The sequence below is a fragment of the Chenopodium quinoa genome, unplaced genomic scaffold (genome assembly GCF_001683475.1).
Source record: "Chenopodium quinoa cultivar QQ74 unplaced genomic scaffold, ASM168347v1, whole genome shotgun sequence".
NCBI classification, from domain to species: Eukaryota; Viridiplantae; Streptophyta; class Magnoliopsida; order Caryophyllales; family Amaranthaceae; genus Chenopodium; species Chenopodium quinoa.
In genome coordinates, this window is record NW_018743669.1 from 1,988,518 (window position 1) to 2,003,677 (window position 15,160).

The 15,160-nt window shown below is 43.8% G+C and overlaps 1 protein-coding gene across 1 annotated transcript; it reads left to right on the plus strand.

Annotated features, from left to right (window-relative positions):
* Nucleotides 1–10,936: 10,936 nt before the first annotated feature.
* On the plus strand, nt 10,937–15,160 carry LOC110683551 (putative axial regulator YABBY 2). Its single transcript, XM_021859954.1, has 6 exons — nt 10,937–11,381; nt 13,114–13,236; nt 13,339–13,480; nt 14,117–14,165; nt 14,476–14,551; nt 14,826–15,160. Exons 1-6 carry the CDS (start codon nt 11,313–11,315, stop codon nt 14,937–14,939), a joined length of 573 nt encoding a protein of 190 aa, XP_021715646.1. The 5' UTR covers nt 10,937–11,312; the 3' UTR covers nt 14,940–15,160.

The window sequence follows — 15,160 nt, forward strand, 5'->3', positions numbered from 1 at the left end:
CTGGATCACCAAAGGGCTCAAGGAAGGCTCCATAACCGGTTGGAACGACCTCTCCAACAAGTTCAAGAGCAAATTCTCTACGGCCAACCGCCGAGAGAAGACCACTGCAGAGCTAATGAGTCTGCAGCAGGCGGAGGACGAGAGCCTCCGCGACTATCTGACTCGCTTCAGCAACGAGTCATCCGGAATCACAAGCCTGGATCAAGGCCTGGCCGTGTTCGCGCTACGGAACGGCCTCCAAGCTGGAAAGTTCCTGGACTTCATGGTCATGCATCCCCCGCAGACCCTGGAGGAAGCCTTGGAAGCATCGGATAGGTTCATCCGAGCCGAGGAGTGGAACAGATCCAGGTCTCAGTCTCGTCCGAGAATTGAGAAGCCGAAAGGGCAGCAGCCCGAAGTCTCGGCGCAGAGGAAAGGGAAGGCTAAGGCCTCAGAACCGTCCTCTGCTGCCGAGCCGAAGAAGGAAAGACACTTTCCCTACACGGGAAGGTACGATTCATACACTCCACTCTCCCTTCCCCGTGCTAAGATTTTCAGCACGACGAAGGACGAGGGGAGATTCAAAAAACCTCGTCCGTTGCCTCCCTGGCATCAGACGAGGGGAAAGGACCAGTGGTGCGAGTTCCATGACTCACCCGGACATCGCACCGAGGACTGCGTCCAGCTGAAGGACCAGATTGAGGATCTGGTCCGCAAGGGGTACCTGAGCCAATACCTCGCGGACAGGCGCGAGGAGAAAAAAGCTGAAAAAGATTCTCGGCAGGACCTCAAATTCGCTCGGAAGAAGGATAAGGGACCTCAGGGCAAGGAGTCCCTCGACATCCTGGTTATTTCCGGGGGAATCTCGCGAGGCACAGCCAAACGCCAACTGAGGGGTCTAACCCATCAGATTCATCAGGCTGAGCTTCGGCAGTCCCAGTCACCGGCGCCGAACATCCTGTTCACAGCCGAAGACTGTGAGGGGGTGGTATACCCCCACGATGACCCACTAGTAATCATTCTGGGCATCGCCAACCGCAACGTCTGGCGGACCCTCGTCGACGGCGGTAGCGGGGCGAACATCCTCTTCCGAGGAGCGTTCGACCAGCTGAGGATGGGAGCCGAGCACCTGGCCCCCGCACCCTACCCGGTGTCTGGATTCAACGGCTCTTCCTCGTATCCTGACGGGAAGATTACACTTCCTGTCACCATCGGCGAAGGCCGAGCAGCTAGGAATATCATGGCCGAATTTTTGGTCGTAGATGCTCCATCTGCATACAACGTGATCATGGGGAGACCCCTCATTCACGGCATTCAAGGAGTCGTCTCCACGTATCATCAAATCATGATATACGTTTCAGACGAGGGACGCTCCGAGAAAATAAAGGGCAGTCAAAAAGAAGCCCGCCGATGCAATCACCTCAAGCCATCCACGTCTCGCCGAGGCGACCGTGGCGATGGGGAGGAAAAGCACCGGGACCGAAACGCCAAAAAGCCGAGAGGCTCAGACGTTTCGGCTAATGAAGCCCCAGACAACGAGAAATCTGATGGGGGCCAAAAGGCTGACTCCGCCTCAGAGCCGAACGACTCTGATGGCCAGCCGCGGTCAGGAAAGTCTGCTAATATTGATAGCAGGCCGGAATTCGAGGAATCCAACTCTAAGAGCATGGAAACGGATGACCTGACCGAGTCAATAGAACTGACCGTAGGAGATCCGAACAGATGTGTTAGCATCGGGTCGTCACTGGAGCCAAACACCCGTGCGGCACTCGTCCAACTCCTACGGGCCAGTGGAGACGTGTTCGCCTTCTCAGCCGCAGAAATGCCCGGGATTGATCCGGACTTCGTCTCCCATAGGCTTAATGTCGACCCCTCCAGTCGACCCATTAAGCAGAAAAAGCGGAACTACTCCGCCGAAAAGAACCAGAACATCGCAGCTGAGGTCGATAAGCTCCTAGATGCTGGGTTCATTGAACCCTGTCAGTATCCGGAGTGGCTGGCCAATGTTGTAATGGTTCAGAAGGCAAATGGTAACTGGAGGATGTGCGTTGACTTCACGGACCTGAATAGGGCATGTCCCAAGGACTCCTATCCGCTGCCGAGGATCGACCAACTGGTCGACTCGACAAGCGGGCATGCTCTGCTCAGTTTCATGGACGCATTCTCGGGATACCATCAGATCTTCATGCACCCCGAGGACCGAGCTAAAACAGCGTTCATAACAAGTTCCGGGTTGTACAATTACAGAATGATGCCCTTCGGATTGAAAAATGCGGGGGCAACATATCAGAGGTTGGTTGATCAGGTTTTCGCCGAGCAAAAAGGCCGAAACATGGAGGTTTATGTTGACGACTCAATCGTCAAAAGCATAAAAGAAAAAGATCATGTCACGGACCTAGCCGAAACCTTCGCCACCCTCAGAAAATACAAAATGAAGCTGAATCCGAAGAAATGTGTCTTCGGCGTGAAGTCAGGCAAGTTCCTCGGCTTCATGGTCAGCAAGAGGGGGATTGATGCAAACCCCGCCAAAGTACAAGCTGCTTTAGACCTCCCCGAGCCGAAGACAAAAAGGGATATTCAGCGTCTAGCCGGGAGAATGGCTGCCTTGTCCAGGTTCATCTCACGAGCCTCAGACAAAGGGCTCCCTTTCTTCAAGGCGCTGAAGCTCCAAAATTCAAAAGGCATTGAATGGGGAGACGAACAAAAGTCAGCCTTTCAGCAGCTCCGTGAACACCTGGCTCAACTCCCAACACTGGCAAGGCCAGTCGTAGGAGACATCCTATACTTATACGTGGCGGTCAGTCCAGCCACGGTAAGCGCGGTGCTGCTAAGGGAAGAAGAAAAAGTTCAACAGCCGATCTATTTCGTCAGCCACACCCTGACGGATGCCGAGACGCGCTACCCATTGTTAGAAAAAGTGGCTTATGCAGTGGTGGTGGCTGCTCGGAAGTTGCGACCCTATTTTGATTCTCATCAAATAGCGGTTCTAACTGATCAGCCGTTAGAGAAAGTCCTCGGCAAGGTTGAAAAATCCGGTAGACTAGCAAAGTGGGCTTTCGAGCTCACCGAGTTCAGTATCGGTTATCAGCCGAGAACAGCCATCAAGGCGCAAGCCTTGGCAGACTTCTTGGCCGAGTGCTCCTATCAGGAGACTCTGGATGCAAGGAGGAAAATCTGGACCGTCTTCACGGATGGGTCCTCCACCGTGAACGGTTCGGGGGCAGGGGTCGTCATCACCTCTCCCGAAGGCAAAACCTTCGAGTATGCACTAAAATTTTCATTCAAAGCCTCTAACAACGAGGCCGAATATGAAGCAGCCATTGCTGGCTTAGACCTGTGCATATCGTTGGAAGCCGAGCATGTCTACCTCAAGACAGATTCTCAGCTGGTCGCCAATCAGATCCGGGGGGAGTATGAGGCTAAAGAGCCTTCAATGGCAGCTTACCTCACAAGGATCAAATCGACAATTGCGAAGCTGAGATCTTTCGAAGTAGAGCTGATCCCAAGGGGTCAAAATGCTCAAGCGGACGCACTCTCCAAACTTGCAAGCTCAACTCTGACTGAGTTAAGCCGTTCTGTCTATGTGGAGGTGCGCCGAGAAAAGAGTGTAGCCGAAGCAATATCAATCTGCTGCGCTGCACTCGAGCCGAGCTGGATGGATGACATCCTGGCTTATAAACTCAGGGACGAGCTCCCCGAGGATAGGAATTCGGCCTCCAAGATAAAGCGGATCAGTTCACGATTCCTCGTCTTCGGCGGCCAACTCCTCAGAAAATCCTTCTCCGCTCCATTATTGAAATGCGTGGGTCCAACGGATGCCGACTATATTCTCCGAGAGATTCACCTCGGCATCTGCGGAAACCACATAGGAGGGAGAACCTTAGCCCACAAAGCTCTCAGGGCAGGGTATTTTTGGCCTACAATGATCTCGGATGCAAAGAACATGGTCAGAAAATGCGAGAAATGCCAAAAATTTGCACCGGTAATCCATCGGCCATGCCTAGATCTCCAGCCAATTCTTAATCCTCTTCCATTTGCACAATGGGGGTTGGATATTCTGGGACCCTTTCCCGAGGCCCCATACAAAAGAAAGTGGCTGATAGTCGGAATCGACTATTTCAGCAAATGGATTGAAGCGGAAGCTGCTTCAAGCATATCTGAGCAAACTGTCAGACAGTTCATCTGGCAGAACATAATAACTCGGTTCGGCATCCCAAAAGTTTTTGTGTTCGACCACGGCAGACAGTTTGACAACCTGCCCTTGCGCCGATACACTGATCAATTCGGGATAAAATTGGCTTACTCCGCGGTTTGCCACCCTCAGAGTAATGGCCAAGCCGAAGCCGCAAATAAACAGATCCTTAACGCTCTCAGAAAAAGAGTAGAGGATCAAAAGTCCAAGTGGGTAGAGGAACTTCCGGGAACCCTCTGGTCACTCCGGACAACCGAGAAGGAGGCAACGGGGCATTCACCTTTTCAGCTGGTGTATGGATCCGAAGCAGTGCTTCCAGTGGAAGTGGGCTCAGAAAGCCTACGAGTGAATCTCTTCTCAGCCGAGGAAAATGAGCAGCTCATGAAAGAGTCCCTCGACTTCCTTGACGAGATTAGAGATCTAGCCCGAGAAAGGATGGCTGCACACAAGCTCAGAATGAGCAAGTCCTACAACCGAAGAGTCTATCAACGACCTCTCAGAGTTGGGGATTTAGTTTTGAGGAATGCTGCAGCTGTTCAAAAAAGTCGCATTCATGGCAAACTCTCAGCATCTTGGGAGGGACCTTATGAAATTTATCAAGAGCTTCAGCCCGGTACCTTCAGACTCAAACAAATGGATGGCACCGAGCTGAAAAACCATTGGAATGCCGATGTGCTCAAAAAATACTATGTGTAAATCCTTCGGATAGTACAATCTATGTAAGTACACTGATTTTGTTTATAAAAAGGCCATCGAGCCAGTATTCATTCAGATTGCGTGTATTCTTTAAGTCTTTATGCTTTCTACGGTTTTTCAAAAATTCAAGGTTTCATTCGGCGCTGTCCGGGGTATTGCATAATGATGCCTTGTACCTCGGCAAGCCGTAAAACCTGCCAAAAAAAGATACAAGCCCGAAGTATTGCATAGTGATGCCTTGTACTTCGGAGAATCTGTTCCTTTGGGCAAAAAGGCCATAGACTTATCCGAAACATAGCCTAAAAAATAGGAACTGATAAAGCCCCGAAGTATTGCATAGTGATGCCTTGTACTTCGGATGAATCAGTTCCGGGTGGTAGTTGCAACTCTGAAGTATTGCATGATGATGCCTCGTACTTCAGATAAACTGCTGCCCCGGCATGGTGTTTCGGATAGTTGTTCCCTTGGATGAATTGAAGAAAGTGTCACAAGAGTACCATCTCTAGAGTGAAAACTCTCAGGTGGGAAATCAGTACTTTAAAAACAGATGTAGAAAATAAAGCAAAGTGTTCAAAGATCCTCGGCTTAGCCGAGAAAAATTATCAGCCATTCCAGAATTCAGAAGACCTCATCTTCAGATTTCTGGGGGGGCAGAGGGAAATAGAGAAATGGCACAACTGATCTAATACCCTTCAGCTCAGCCGAAGTTTGATACTTATGTCAGTTTTTTCACAAGTTGAAAACATCCGAGTACAAACGGCAAAAAGAAGTCTCAGCAGAAATGATTCTCGCTAGCCGAAGTTCTGCACTTAGCAAATATTTGAAAGATCATTCAAAGAAAGCAGTAAAGTGCGAAGACTGGTAAAGCGAAGAAAAAAAAAATACACAAGAAAGCTGAGAAAGTGAACTTCTTTGAAATAAAAATGTTGAATTACAAAAATAGTCGGCAGCCGCCCACAAGCGGAAAGTAACAGCTGCCGAAATACGTACAGGCAAAATAAAAATATAATAAGCTGTTGTACGATAAGGCAAGCTGAAGCAAAAAAAAAACAAAAGGCAAAAACTCAGAAAGCGGCAAGTCTAAAGTTAAGCACATGATGAACCGCAAGATTCTGAAGACGACTGCCCGAGTTCCTATGCTTCAGCCGGAGGATCAGACTGATCAGCGTTGAGTCCCATGGTGGCCTCAGCCCCAGCAGCAGAAGAGGCGGGCTTTGCACTTTGCCGAGCCTCCCTTTCCCTCTGCTCAGCTTCCAACTCCAGTCTTTCAGCTTCCTCTTCGGCTTCCTCAGCCTTAAGAATTTCAGCTTCAGCTGGAGTTGCATACTTCATGTGAGGGTCTTCGGGATTCTGGACCCACTCAGCACATTTAGACCAGTCCAGCTTCGGCTCAGCATGAAGGCAGAGTCTTCGGCATACTCGGAATCCGTTTCTGAAACCCATCTCATATTCCTCTTGGGTGTAAACACGGACTTTGAGTAAAGCCTCAGCATCAGCCAGCTTCTTCTGGGTCTCCTCCAAGTCCTCCTTGGATTTCTTCAGCTGTTCAGCGACTTTGGAGGAGGACCCCTTCAGCTCATTCAGCTCTTGCTGAATTTGGAAAGCCTTTGTCTGAGCTTGGGCCACTTCAACTTTCTGGATCAGCAGTTGATCCTCAGCCTCTTGGAATTTAGCTCTTTGAGCTTCAGCAGCAGCAGCAGCCTCTGAGAGTTGGACGTCTTTGGCCAAGAGCAACTCTTCAGCAGCCATTCGGCTGGCTTCAAGAGCCTCTAGACGCTGCTGCACTTCAGCTTGTGCAGCAGTTCCTTCTTGAATTCGGCTCTCAATAGCAGCCTTGAATTTGGAGACGTCCACTCCCATATGCTCCTGGAGGAATTTTTCCCCTTCCATCAGTGGGGGAAAAACCTCCATCTCCATAGCATCGCAGAAGGTTTTCAGAGCTTCGGCAGCTTTTTTACCGTACTCCTCAACCTCCTGCTGCTTCTCTTCAGCTGCTGCTTGCTTCAGCTTAGCAAGCTTAACTTCCTCTTCAGCCACCTTCCTTTCGTGCACAGCAGCGTCTACCCTATCTTGTAGGGTATCAATCAGCTCTACAGTGAGAGTCTGATTGTGCACGAACTGAAAACAGGAAGACAAAAAAAATAAGTAATAAGAAAAAAATAGAGCTGAATTTCGGAGGAAATGAAGGAAAATTACCTGCATCATCAGCAGTTGGTTAGACCTGGCTGGGTCAGGAACTGATCTACTGGATTCGCCCATCCCAGCAGTGGCCTTCAGCGACCAGATCCTTGCCCTGTCTACTTCGGACATGCCAGCAAAATTGCCGAAGTAGGCTGCAGCTCCTTCTCGGTTTTGACCCCATATGAGGTCCCAGATGTGATCTGGGATTGGAATTCGGGGGGCCGAGAAACCCATTTCTCCAGAATGCAGAGTCTGGAAAGAAGGGAAGGACGACGATGGAGCTTGATTAGCTTTGGTTGTCTCAGCATCGTCCTTCTCAGAGGAGTCAAGTACTATGACCTCTTCTTCAGGGGTGAGGACGAAAGCCTCAACCTCTCTTGCGATATCTGCCGTGAAGCCTTCAGCACTTGACATCACGGCATCTTTATTTCCGTGCTCAGCAGCACTCTCCTTGATTTCTTCTTGGACCCCTCCCTTAGGTTCGGGAGTCCTCTGATCCACCTCCATCTCAGGAGGTGGCGGAGGGGTCTTTTGAGGAGATTGGGGTGTTGGCTGGGGAACCCTCGGCGATCCATTGCCTTCCTCAGGTTCCCTTATTGCGACGCCGATGGTCATCGGCCTCTGCTGAAAGTCATGAGGGCCGATGATGGCCATCCTTCGGCGCCTTTTCAGAAGGGGCTGCTCGTCCATATCTGAGTCTGAAGACTCTTGTATTTGATCTTCGGGACGAACAGGAGCTTTGCCTTCTCTGTGTCTGTTACTCTCTTCAGACTGTAACAGACAGGGGGGAAGAAGAGTGTGAGTAAAAAAAAAAAAAAGAAGAAAGACAAAGTTAAGTCTAAAGGCTCACCGAGGTCTTCAGCAAAGCCTCGTCTTCTTCAGCTGCCCTAGCCGCAGCTTCTTCAGCAACTCTGGAGGACCCTTCTCCACCTTCACAAGCTTCAATAACCCGTGCAACCTCTTCGGCTGTACGGGCAGCTTCAGCTTCTTCTTCCAGCAGCTGAAACAAGGGATCTCTCTTCTTCCACCAAGGCTTCTGCCTCTGATACAGAGCAACAGCCTCAATTTGGAAGTGGGAAGAGTCTAGGTGAACCTCTCGGCGCCTTGGTTCAGTGATAGGGGGAGCCCGATCAGTTACGACTCGTTCTCGGTTGACGCCAAGGCGAGCGTAATCAATGCCGACGTTGGTCTCGTCCCGTTCTGAAAAAGAAAAGGGGAGAAGTCAATTCAGTTAGTTCGGCACATCACAAGAAAGCAAAATGAAAGAAGAAAAGAGATAATTAAAAGGCCTCGGCCCCAGCCGAAGAAGATTACCATCCCTAAACTTTCGGCTGAGGCCGACAGCTGCCAGCATATTCTCTTGGAAAACGTAGTGCGTATCGGGGAGCCAAGTCTCCGGGATATGCTGCATTCGGCCGCTGCCTCCCCGGTTCGGCAGCTTGCCGAAGATGTTCTGCTGATTAAGGTTCGGGTCTGGCCCGCTATCTTCGGGAGGACCTAAACTTCCCATATCAGGATCCGGCTCGGCAAGATACCGGGGAGCGCTGAAAACGTAAGGGTGGCTCGGCTCCGTGGGTGCCCTAACCCAAATCCATTGACCTCTCCAGTCCTTGTCTGAAGAGTCGTTCGGCCACATGGTTAGGAACGGGGGCCGAGACTCAATCCGATACCACCCAGAGCCATGGCATCCGTGCCCACTTTGAATGTTTGGCACTAGCCGATGGAGCCTTTTGAAGCAATGCAGGTTCGGCACGTACCTGAAGAATTTGCAGACCCATAAGTACGTCACTACCCTTCGGATGCTGGTGGGGGTCAGCTGGCACAGGGAAATGTTGTAATGGATCAGCAAGTCTCGGACGAAAACGTCCAAAGGGAACCTCAGCCCATACTGAAGCTGTCTCGTGTACACCCCCACATACCCCGGGGGTGGACGATGGATTCTATCGGATGCTGAGGGCATTCGGCACCAATATCCATCAGCTTCAAAAATGCCGTAGTGCAACTCAATTTGCTCGGCAAATCGATATTGATCGGCGTTCTCTACCCACCATGAGTAGGGGCGGTTCTTTATCATGGCCGAAGCGACTTCGGCATTCTCCCACTCTGAAAACCCAGGGAGGATATCCCAAAGGACAGCGGGAATTTCATCGTCCCGTCCAGAAGCACTCGGCTCATCCGTTCTTTGAGGAGGAGCCGAGGAAAGGGGAGTCGCCCTAATCCCATCAGCAGGGTCAGACTCCGGCCTTCGACCATTCCAGGTCCCAATCCTATTCCTAGGATCGGGAATCGGCCTTGCTCTTCTTGGAGCACGGGCTTTACCTCTAACTCCTCTTGCCATGGACTATTTCGAAGGAAAAAGTCGAAAAAGGGGAAAGAGTGCAAAGTCGAAGAAAAATGAAATAAAATCAAAGGAATTTACCTTGATCTGAAGCAAAAGTCGCCGATTTACGAATTGGTAGTGACAAGTCTCAGCTTCTAAGCTTAATGCTCGGGGAATTTGCGAAGTTTTGATGCGGGCTCTTGAGCGTTCTTGAGAATTCTGGGTTTGTGTTGATGAATGAGTGGGGAGAGAAGACGCGCCTCTATTTATATCTCCAGAAATGGAAATTCAAGGAGTCTGCGTTTCAATTTCTCTCAAGCACCCCACTAAGTAACCGTTAAACACACGACCTTGCAGTTAAATCGCCCACTACCCGTCCAACTTCCGCAATTATCCACATTAACTGTTGTTATCTCATTAATCATGGGTTAATTACGGTTTAAATTCACATTTTTGGATTAACAAATCATTCACTTCCCTCCTTTTCTGATTAAATCAAACCCGACCCGTCATCCTTCCAAATCGGGTCTGGGGGGCAAGTTGTTTGGGTCCAATTTAGTCCAATTGGGCCTGGTCACTGAATGATCCAATTAAAAGCCCAAGGTTAAGGTTCAACTCTCCAAATGTGCTAAAGTCAAAAATCAACATCCTCAAAGCCATGTCAAGGTCAGTCAACGGCCCAATCAGCTTGGCCCAGCCCAACTGACTTCCGGGCCCAATCCGCCTCCTTCATTAGCCAAGGTATAAAAGCCAACAATTTGGTCAATTCTTGGTAAGACAATAAAGCCTCAAGCAACTAAACTCTTGCACAGCTTTCTCTCTCTAATATACTGACTTAAGCATCGGAGGGGCCTTCCTCGGCGTCCCCCCCGAGGCTAGTTTACGTGTATTTGTTGTGCAGGAAACCCTCGGCTCCTGCGTCGTTCGGACCGAGACCAAGTTCCCTCAAGATAAAAGGATCTTCCGAGATTCGATTGTTTTCATCCGAAACAACTTTTACTTTGTATTTCTCATGTAAGAACCATTAGAACACGGACAATAAGAGAGGAGTTTTTGAACTTACGCAGTAATAACCATTAGAACATGGACAATAGTTAAGAAAAGTGAAATAGAAATACACTCATTTTAATGGAAAAATGTACATGTTTTTGTCAATAAATGTGATTTTATTAACTAATTAGTCTTCGATATTAATTTAAAAGGCAAAACCTAACGAACACCCCGGAGGCGTTAGATAAGCTAGTTAAAAGTCTAAAGATTATTAAATTAAAATAAACATTAATTATACCGATTGACACGTAATGTTGTCATGCTTTCCCAAATTAATACAGCTTTAGAACAACTAATTTTAAAATATATAGTTCAAAGTAACAATAATTTAAATTTTGATAGTTTAATGATGTAACCCTAATGTGTTGGTATACTTTACCATGTAATTTCTTTTGCTTAAATACCTATCTTCACATTAGAACACCTAATAATCAATCTGGGAAAAATACGACTAATCCTTAGTTATTGTCCCTCGTGTGCATCCAACCATTGTTTTGAGAACAGGAGAGGACCCGACCCCGGCCCCAAAAAAACAAGGCCTTGACTAGGCACTAGGTTCCTATATGGCTAAACATCAATTAAAATCCCTTATCACATCCATAAGCTAATTAAATTGTACGACTCCATCCCACTTTGTAAGATCCTTTCCCAACCGACCAGAGTCTTATGTATGGACTATAGTCTGTTACAGCTTATTTTACTTCTTTTTTTTTCTTCTCTTTTTTCATTACATTATCTTTCTCTCTCCTCCTCTTTTTTCCCTTTCTTTCTCTATCTTAGATTGATCAAATAAATTTCAAGTAATAGCACAAAATAGTGAATTTTCTTGTCTATTATATACTTGAAATTTTAATAACTTTTCAAAAAAAAAAGTAAAAAAATCAGAGATAATCGATGGAGTTCAGTACATCAGCAGAGCGAGTCTGCTATGTCCACTGCACCTTCTGCAACACCATTTTAGCGGTACTCTTTTCTCTCTCTCCTCTTTTTTTTATTTATTTCTTTATTTAAGAAAGAAAAAATCTCCCACATATTCTGTATCTTTGAGTTTATTAGATCAGATTTTATTAATTTTTTTTTTCTATTTCTGATCAAGTTTTAGGTTTTGCTAAGCAAATTAAAAGTTTGTACTAATAAATATATTTTTTCCGTAGATAACAAAAAGAAATGGAGGGTGTATAAGCTACCTTTAACTTTCTGAAAAAAAAATTATGAGTTGTTAATTAAGCAGCCTATGTATGTATAAAAGTAGGGTTGCAAACCTTAATTAATAAAGTATATATAAATTAGGGTTCATCATCAATGAAACAGGTAGCTAGTCTAGCTAATTATTAGTATAATTTAATTTGTTTAGTGTATGTTTAATCCAATAAAATTTCATATGTACTTCAACATTATTATGATATTACCTTACAAACTTATACTTTTTTTTTTTTTGAATGATGACCACATCTCACTGATCTCAGTCACTTATGATTCTTCATCTGTACCAAAGTGTTGCATTGGTACAGTCTCTCTTTTTTCCTTGGCATGTAAAAAATTGAGTTTTTTTTTTTTATTTATTTTTAGAAAATAAAAATAAAAATCCCTCCTTTGCTTAAGTTAATAACAAAAAACTTTATTTAATGATTTATTACTTTGTACTAAGAGTATAATACAACATTAGTTTTTCTTTCTTGGTATACAAAAATTATTACTTCGTAAATGAATGATACTCCCTATTTCATATGATCTGGATCGATTTATAACTTAAAATGAGTGAGATCGTTTTTACTTTAACTTTTTTTTTTTTTTTTTTTTTCTCTCTTGACTTTTATGTTGGGGAGAAAAAGGGGATGTCAGGGTTTGTGAACCCAAGCCAGAAACTGCAGCAAAAATGGAAAGAGATTTCTCATTTAGGGTTGCCTTTTTCATGTTGTGTACCACACTTCATGTAACTTTATACTCTACCAAGTATATTCTTTTGATCGCGTTGTTATTCGTTAACTACTCGTAAATCTATTATTCTTAGTACAAACATAGATAACAATTACGGTGACAATTCAATACGAAAAAAATCTGTTATCCACTCTGTTCACACTATTAATTTTATGAGAGTATCATCAATCGAATTATTTTTCGAAACCTAATCTAAGTTATGAATTTAATTCATTGGTAAAGTGTATTTTAGCCTATTGATGTGGTGTGTGGGATTAAATCGACTCGATCCTCATTTAAGATCGATATGTAGGACTTGTATACTACCTCCGGATTATATTATATGCAACTTTGGAATTTTTTATATCTCACAAATAATACCCCAAAGTTGCATATAATACAATCCGGAGGTTGTATATGAAATGTCAAATGTTCAAGATCTTCTCCCACATGGGATTAGGATTGGTTTTGGTGGTACTATTTATTTTCTAGTCCTTAAAATAATACTTTTAAATCAATAAAGTATTTAGTTGAAGTGTAAATATAAATCAATTCTCCTTATTGCTTTTTTTTTTTTTCCATTTGGTCCAATCTTAGTAGCTAGGTTTTACTTGATGATATGTTTCTCAACAAATCTAGATCATCATGAGATTGACGGTAGGTCATGTTGATAATGTAATTTGAACTAATAATATGATAGCTAAATCTACGGGACTATAAATTAGTATTTACGACATATTTCATTAAATCTAATTGATTAGCTATTAAAACGCGGCAGGTAAGCGTACCATGCTGCAGCATGTATAATATGGTAACAGTCAGATGTGGGCATTGTGCCAATCTTCTCTCTGTTAACATTGGACTTTCACCTCCATCTATGCCTTATCAAGATAATTTCCAGGTATAATTTACTTACAATTGATCTCATTTTATTATTTTATTTTTTCTTTCTTTGCAATTATTTGAACAAAGTGTATGTTAAGAAATTAAAATCTATATATAGTTGCTGAGGCAGCACTATAATTATCAAGATGTGAGCAGAGATAGTAGTAGTACTATAACAGGCGGCTCATCGTCTTCAACTATTACTACAATCGCTTCTGATGATCATGATGTTCAACAGACTCGTCCCCCACCCATTCGTCGTAAGTACTTAATTTTTTCAGCTAATCTTAATTCAATTGATATATTTATACTACCTCCGTTAAATGGTATGTGTAACTTTGGGGAATTATTTGTGAGATATAAAATATTCCAAAGTTGCACATAACATTTAACGGAAGTAGTATATGAAATGTTTAGATATTATGGTTTGTTAGTTGTTACTCTTCATAGTTGATCATAATTAGGTCCCTTTTTGTTTTTGAGGATTTAAAGTCGTATAATGAACTTAAAATTATAGATACATTTATATATGACTATATGTATGTTACGGAGTAATATAATAAACCTGAAAACCGAACTTCAATAGATCTTTAACAGCAACAAACAAGCCCTAATTCTTAGGATTTTTGTTCAACAAACAAGCTAGCCCTATAAAAGAAAGTGTTTTGATTTCATGAAATTAACCTAATGAAGATTTGAACATCCAACTTAATTACATATTTGTTCAAATTAAACATAAAAGCATTACTTCGACTTGATCAAAGGGTAACGCGAAGCATTAAAACACACACAAACACGCAAACACACAAGAGCTTTAACCATGTTATTTGTTGGCTTGTTGCTTTCTAAGGCATTTAGGTAAACTCTAATTGTCTTATATGTTTATTGTTGAGCAGCCCCGGAAAAGAGGCAACGCGTGCCTTCGGCTTATAATAAATTTATCAAGTAAGGATTACTAAATCCCCATTGCAAGTTCTAGTTAATCTCTCTATTTGTCTACTTATAACATACTTATTCATCTGTTAGTATGAACTTATAATTGTTTGGTTTTCTCATGCTCACTCTTAAATTTTTAATTAAATATGTTGTTAAGCATGAAGCATTTGCTTTTGAAAACATAAAAAATAAACTTTTAATACTAATTAATTTGTTACATGTTGAATAATACTGTAAAAATACTAATATACTAATTTGTTACCCCCAATTTTTTATTTTTTTGTTTCCCCTTTCTTAATAATTTGGTTCTCTATTGAAGGGAGGAAATCCAAAGGATAAAAGCCAGCAATCCTGAAATTAGCCATAGAGAGGCCTTCAGTGCAGCAGCTAAGAATGTAAGTCTTTTTATGTTCTAAAAGTAACTTTAATTTTATGTTATTTCACCTAATCTGCTATGATCCCATCTAATCCGACTTGATTGTGTCTATCATACATACATTAAATGTATACATGATTATTACAGAGTACTTGATAAATTCGTCGATTTTACTGCATGTCTATTACACAATTATTATACACTCGTATGTACGTAAAATAATAATTAGTTACACCGATGCTGACGTTAGTAAACTGTAGAAGCTAATAGTAAACATAATGTTGGCTTGGCAGTGGGCACATTTTCCTCATATTCACTTTGGCCTAAATCTGGACGGGCAAAGCCAAGCAAGGTTGGACCAACCAGTTTCTGGAGAAGGGACAAACAAGTCTCATGGATTTTACTGAATTAATAATCCTTTCTTATTTACTTTAATTTTTATCAGTCCACACAACAATGTTAATTAGCTAAACTAATCGAGCTTAGCTAATTTTAATCTGTTCTTTATATATAATTATATGTACACAGTTTTTAAAATGACTATATTGTTGTCTATATATGACGTACACTTGTGAGTTGTAACTAATACTTGTATGTTGTGGAGATAATATAATAGGGAATTGAAGAA

Bases quoted from the DNA above. Each gene is read 5' to 3' on its own strand.
- LOC110683551 (XM_021859954.1), top strand. From the start codon at position 11,313: ATGGAGTTCAGTACATCAGCAGAGCGAGTCTGCTATGTCCACTGCACC. The intron at 13,237-13,338 runs GTATAATTTACT...ATCTATATATAG, and splicing joins CTTATCAAGATAATTTCCAG to TTGCTGAGGCAGCACTATAA. The intron at 14,166-14,475 runs GTAAGGATTACT...TCTCTATTGAAG, and splicing joins GCTTATAATAAATTTATCAA to GGAGGAAATCCAAAGGATAA.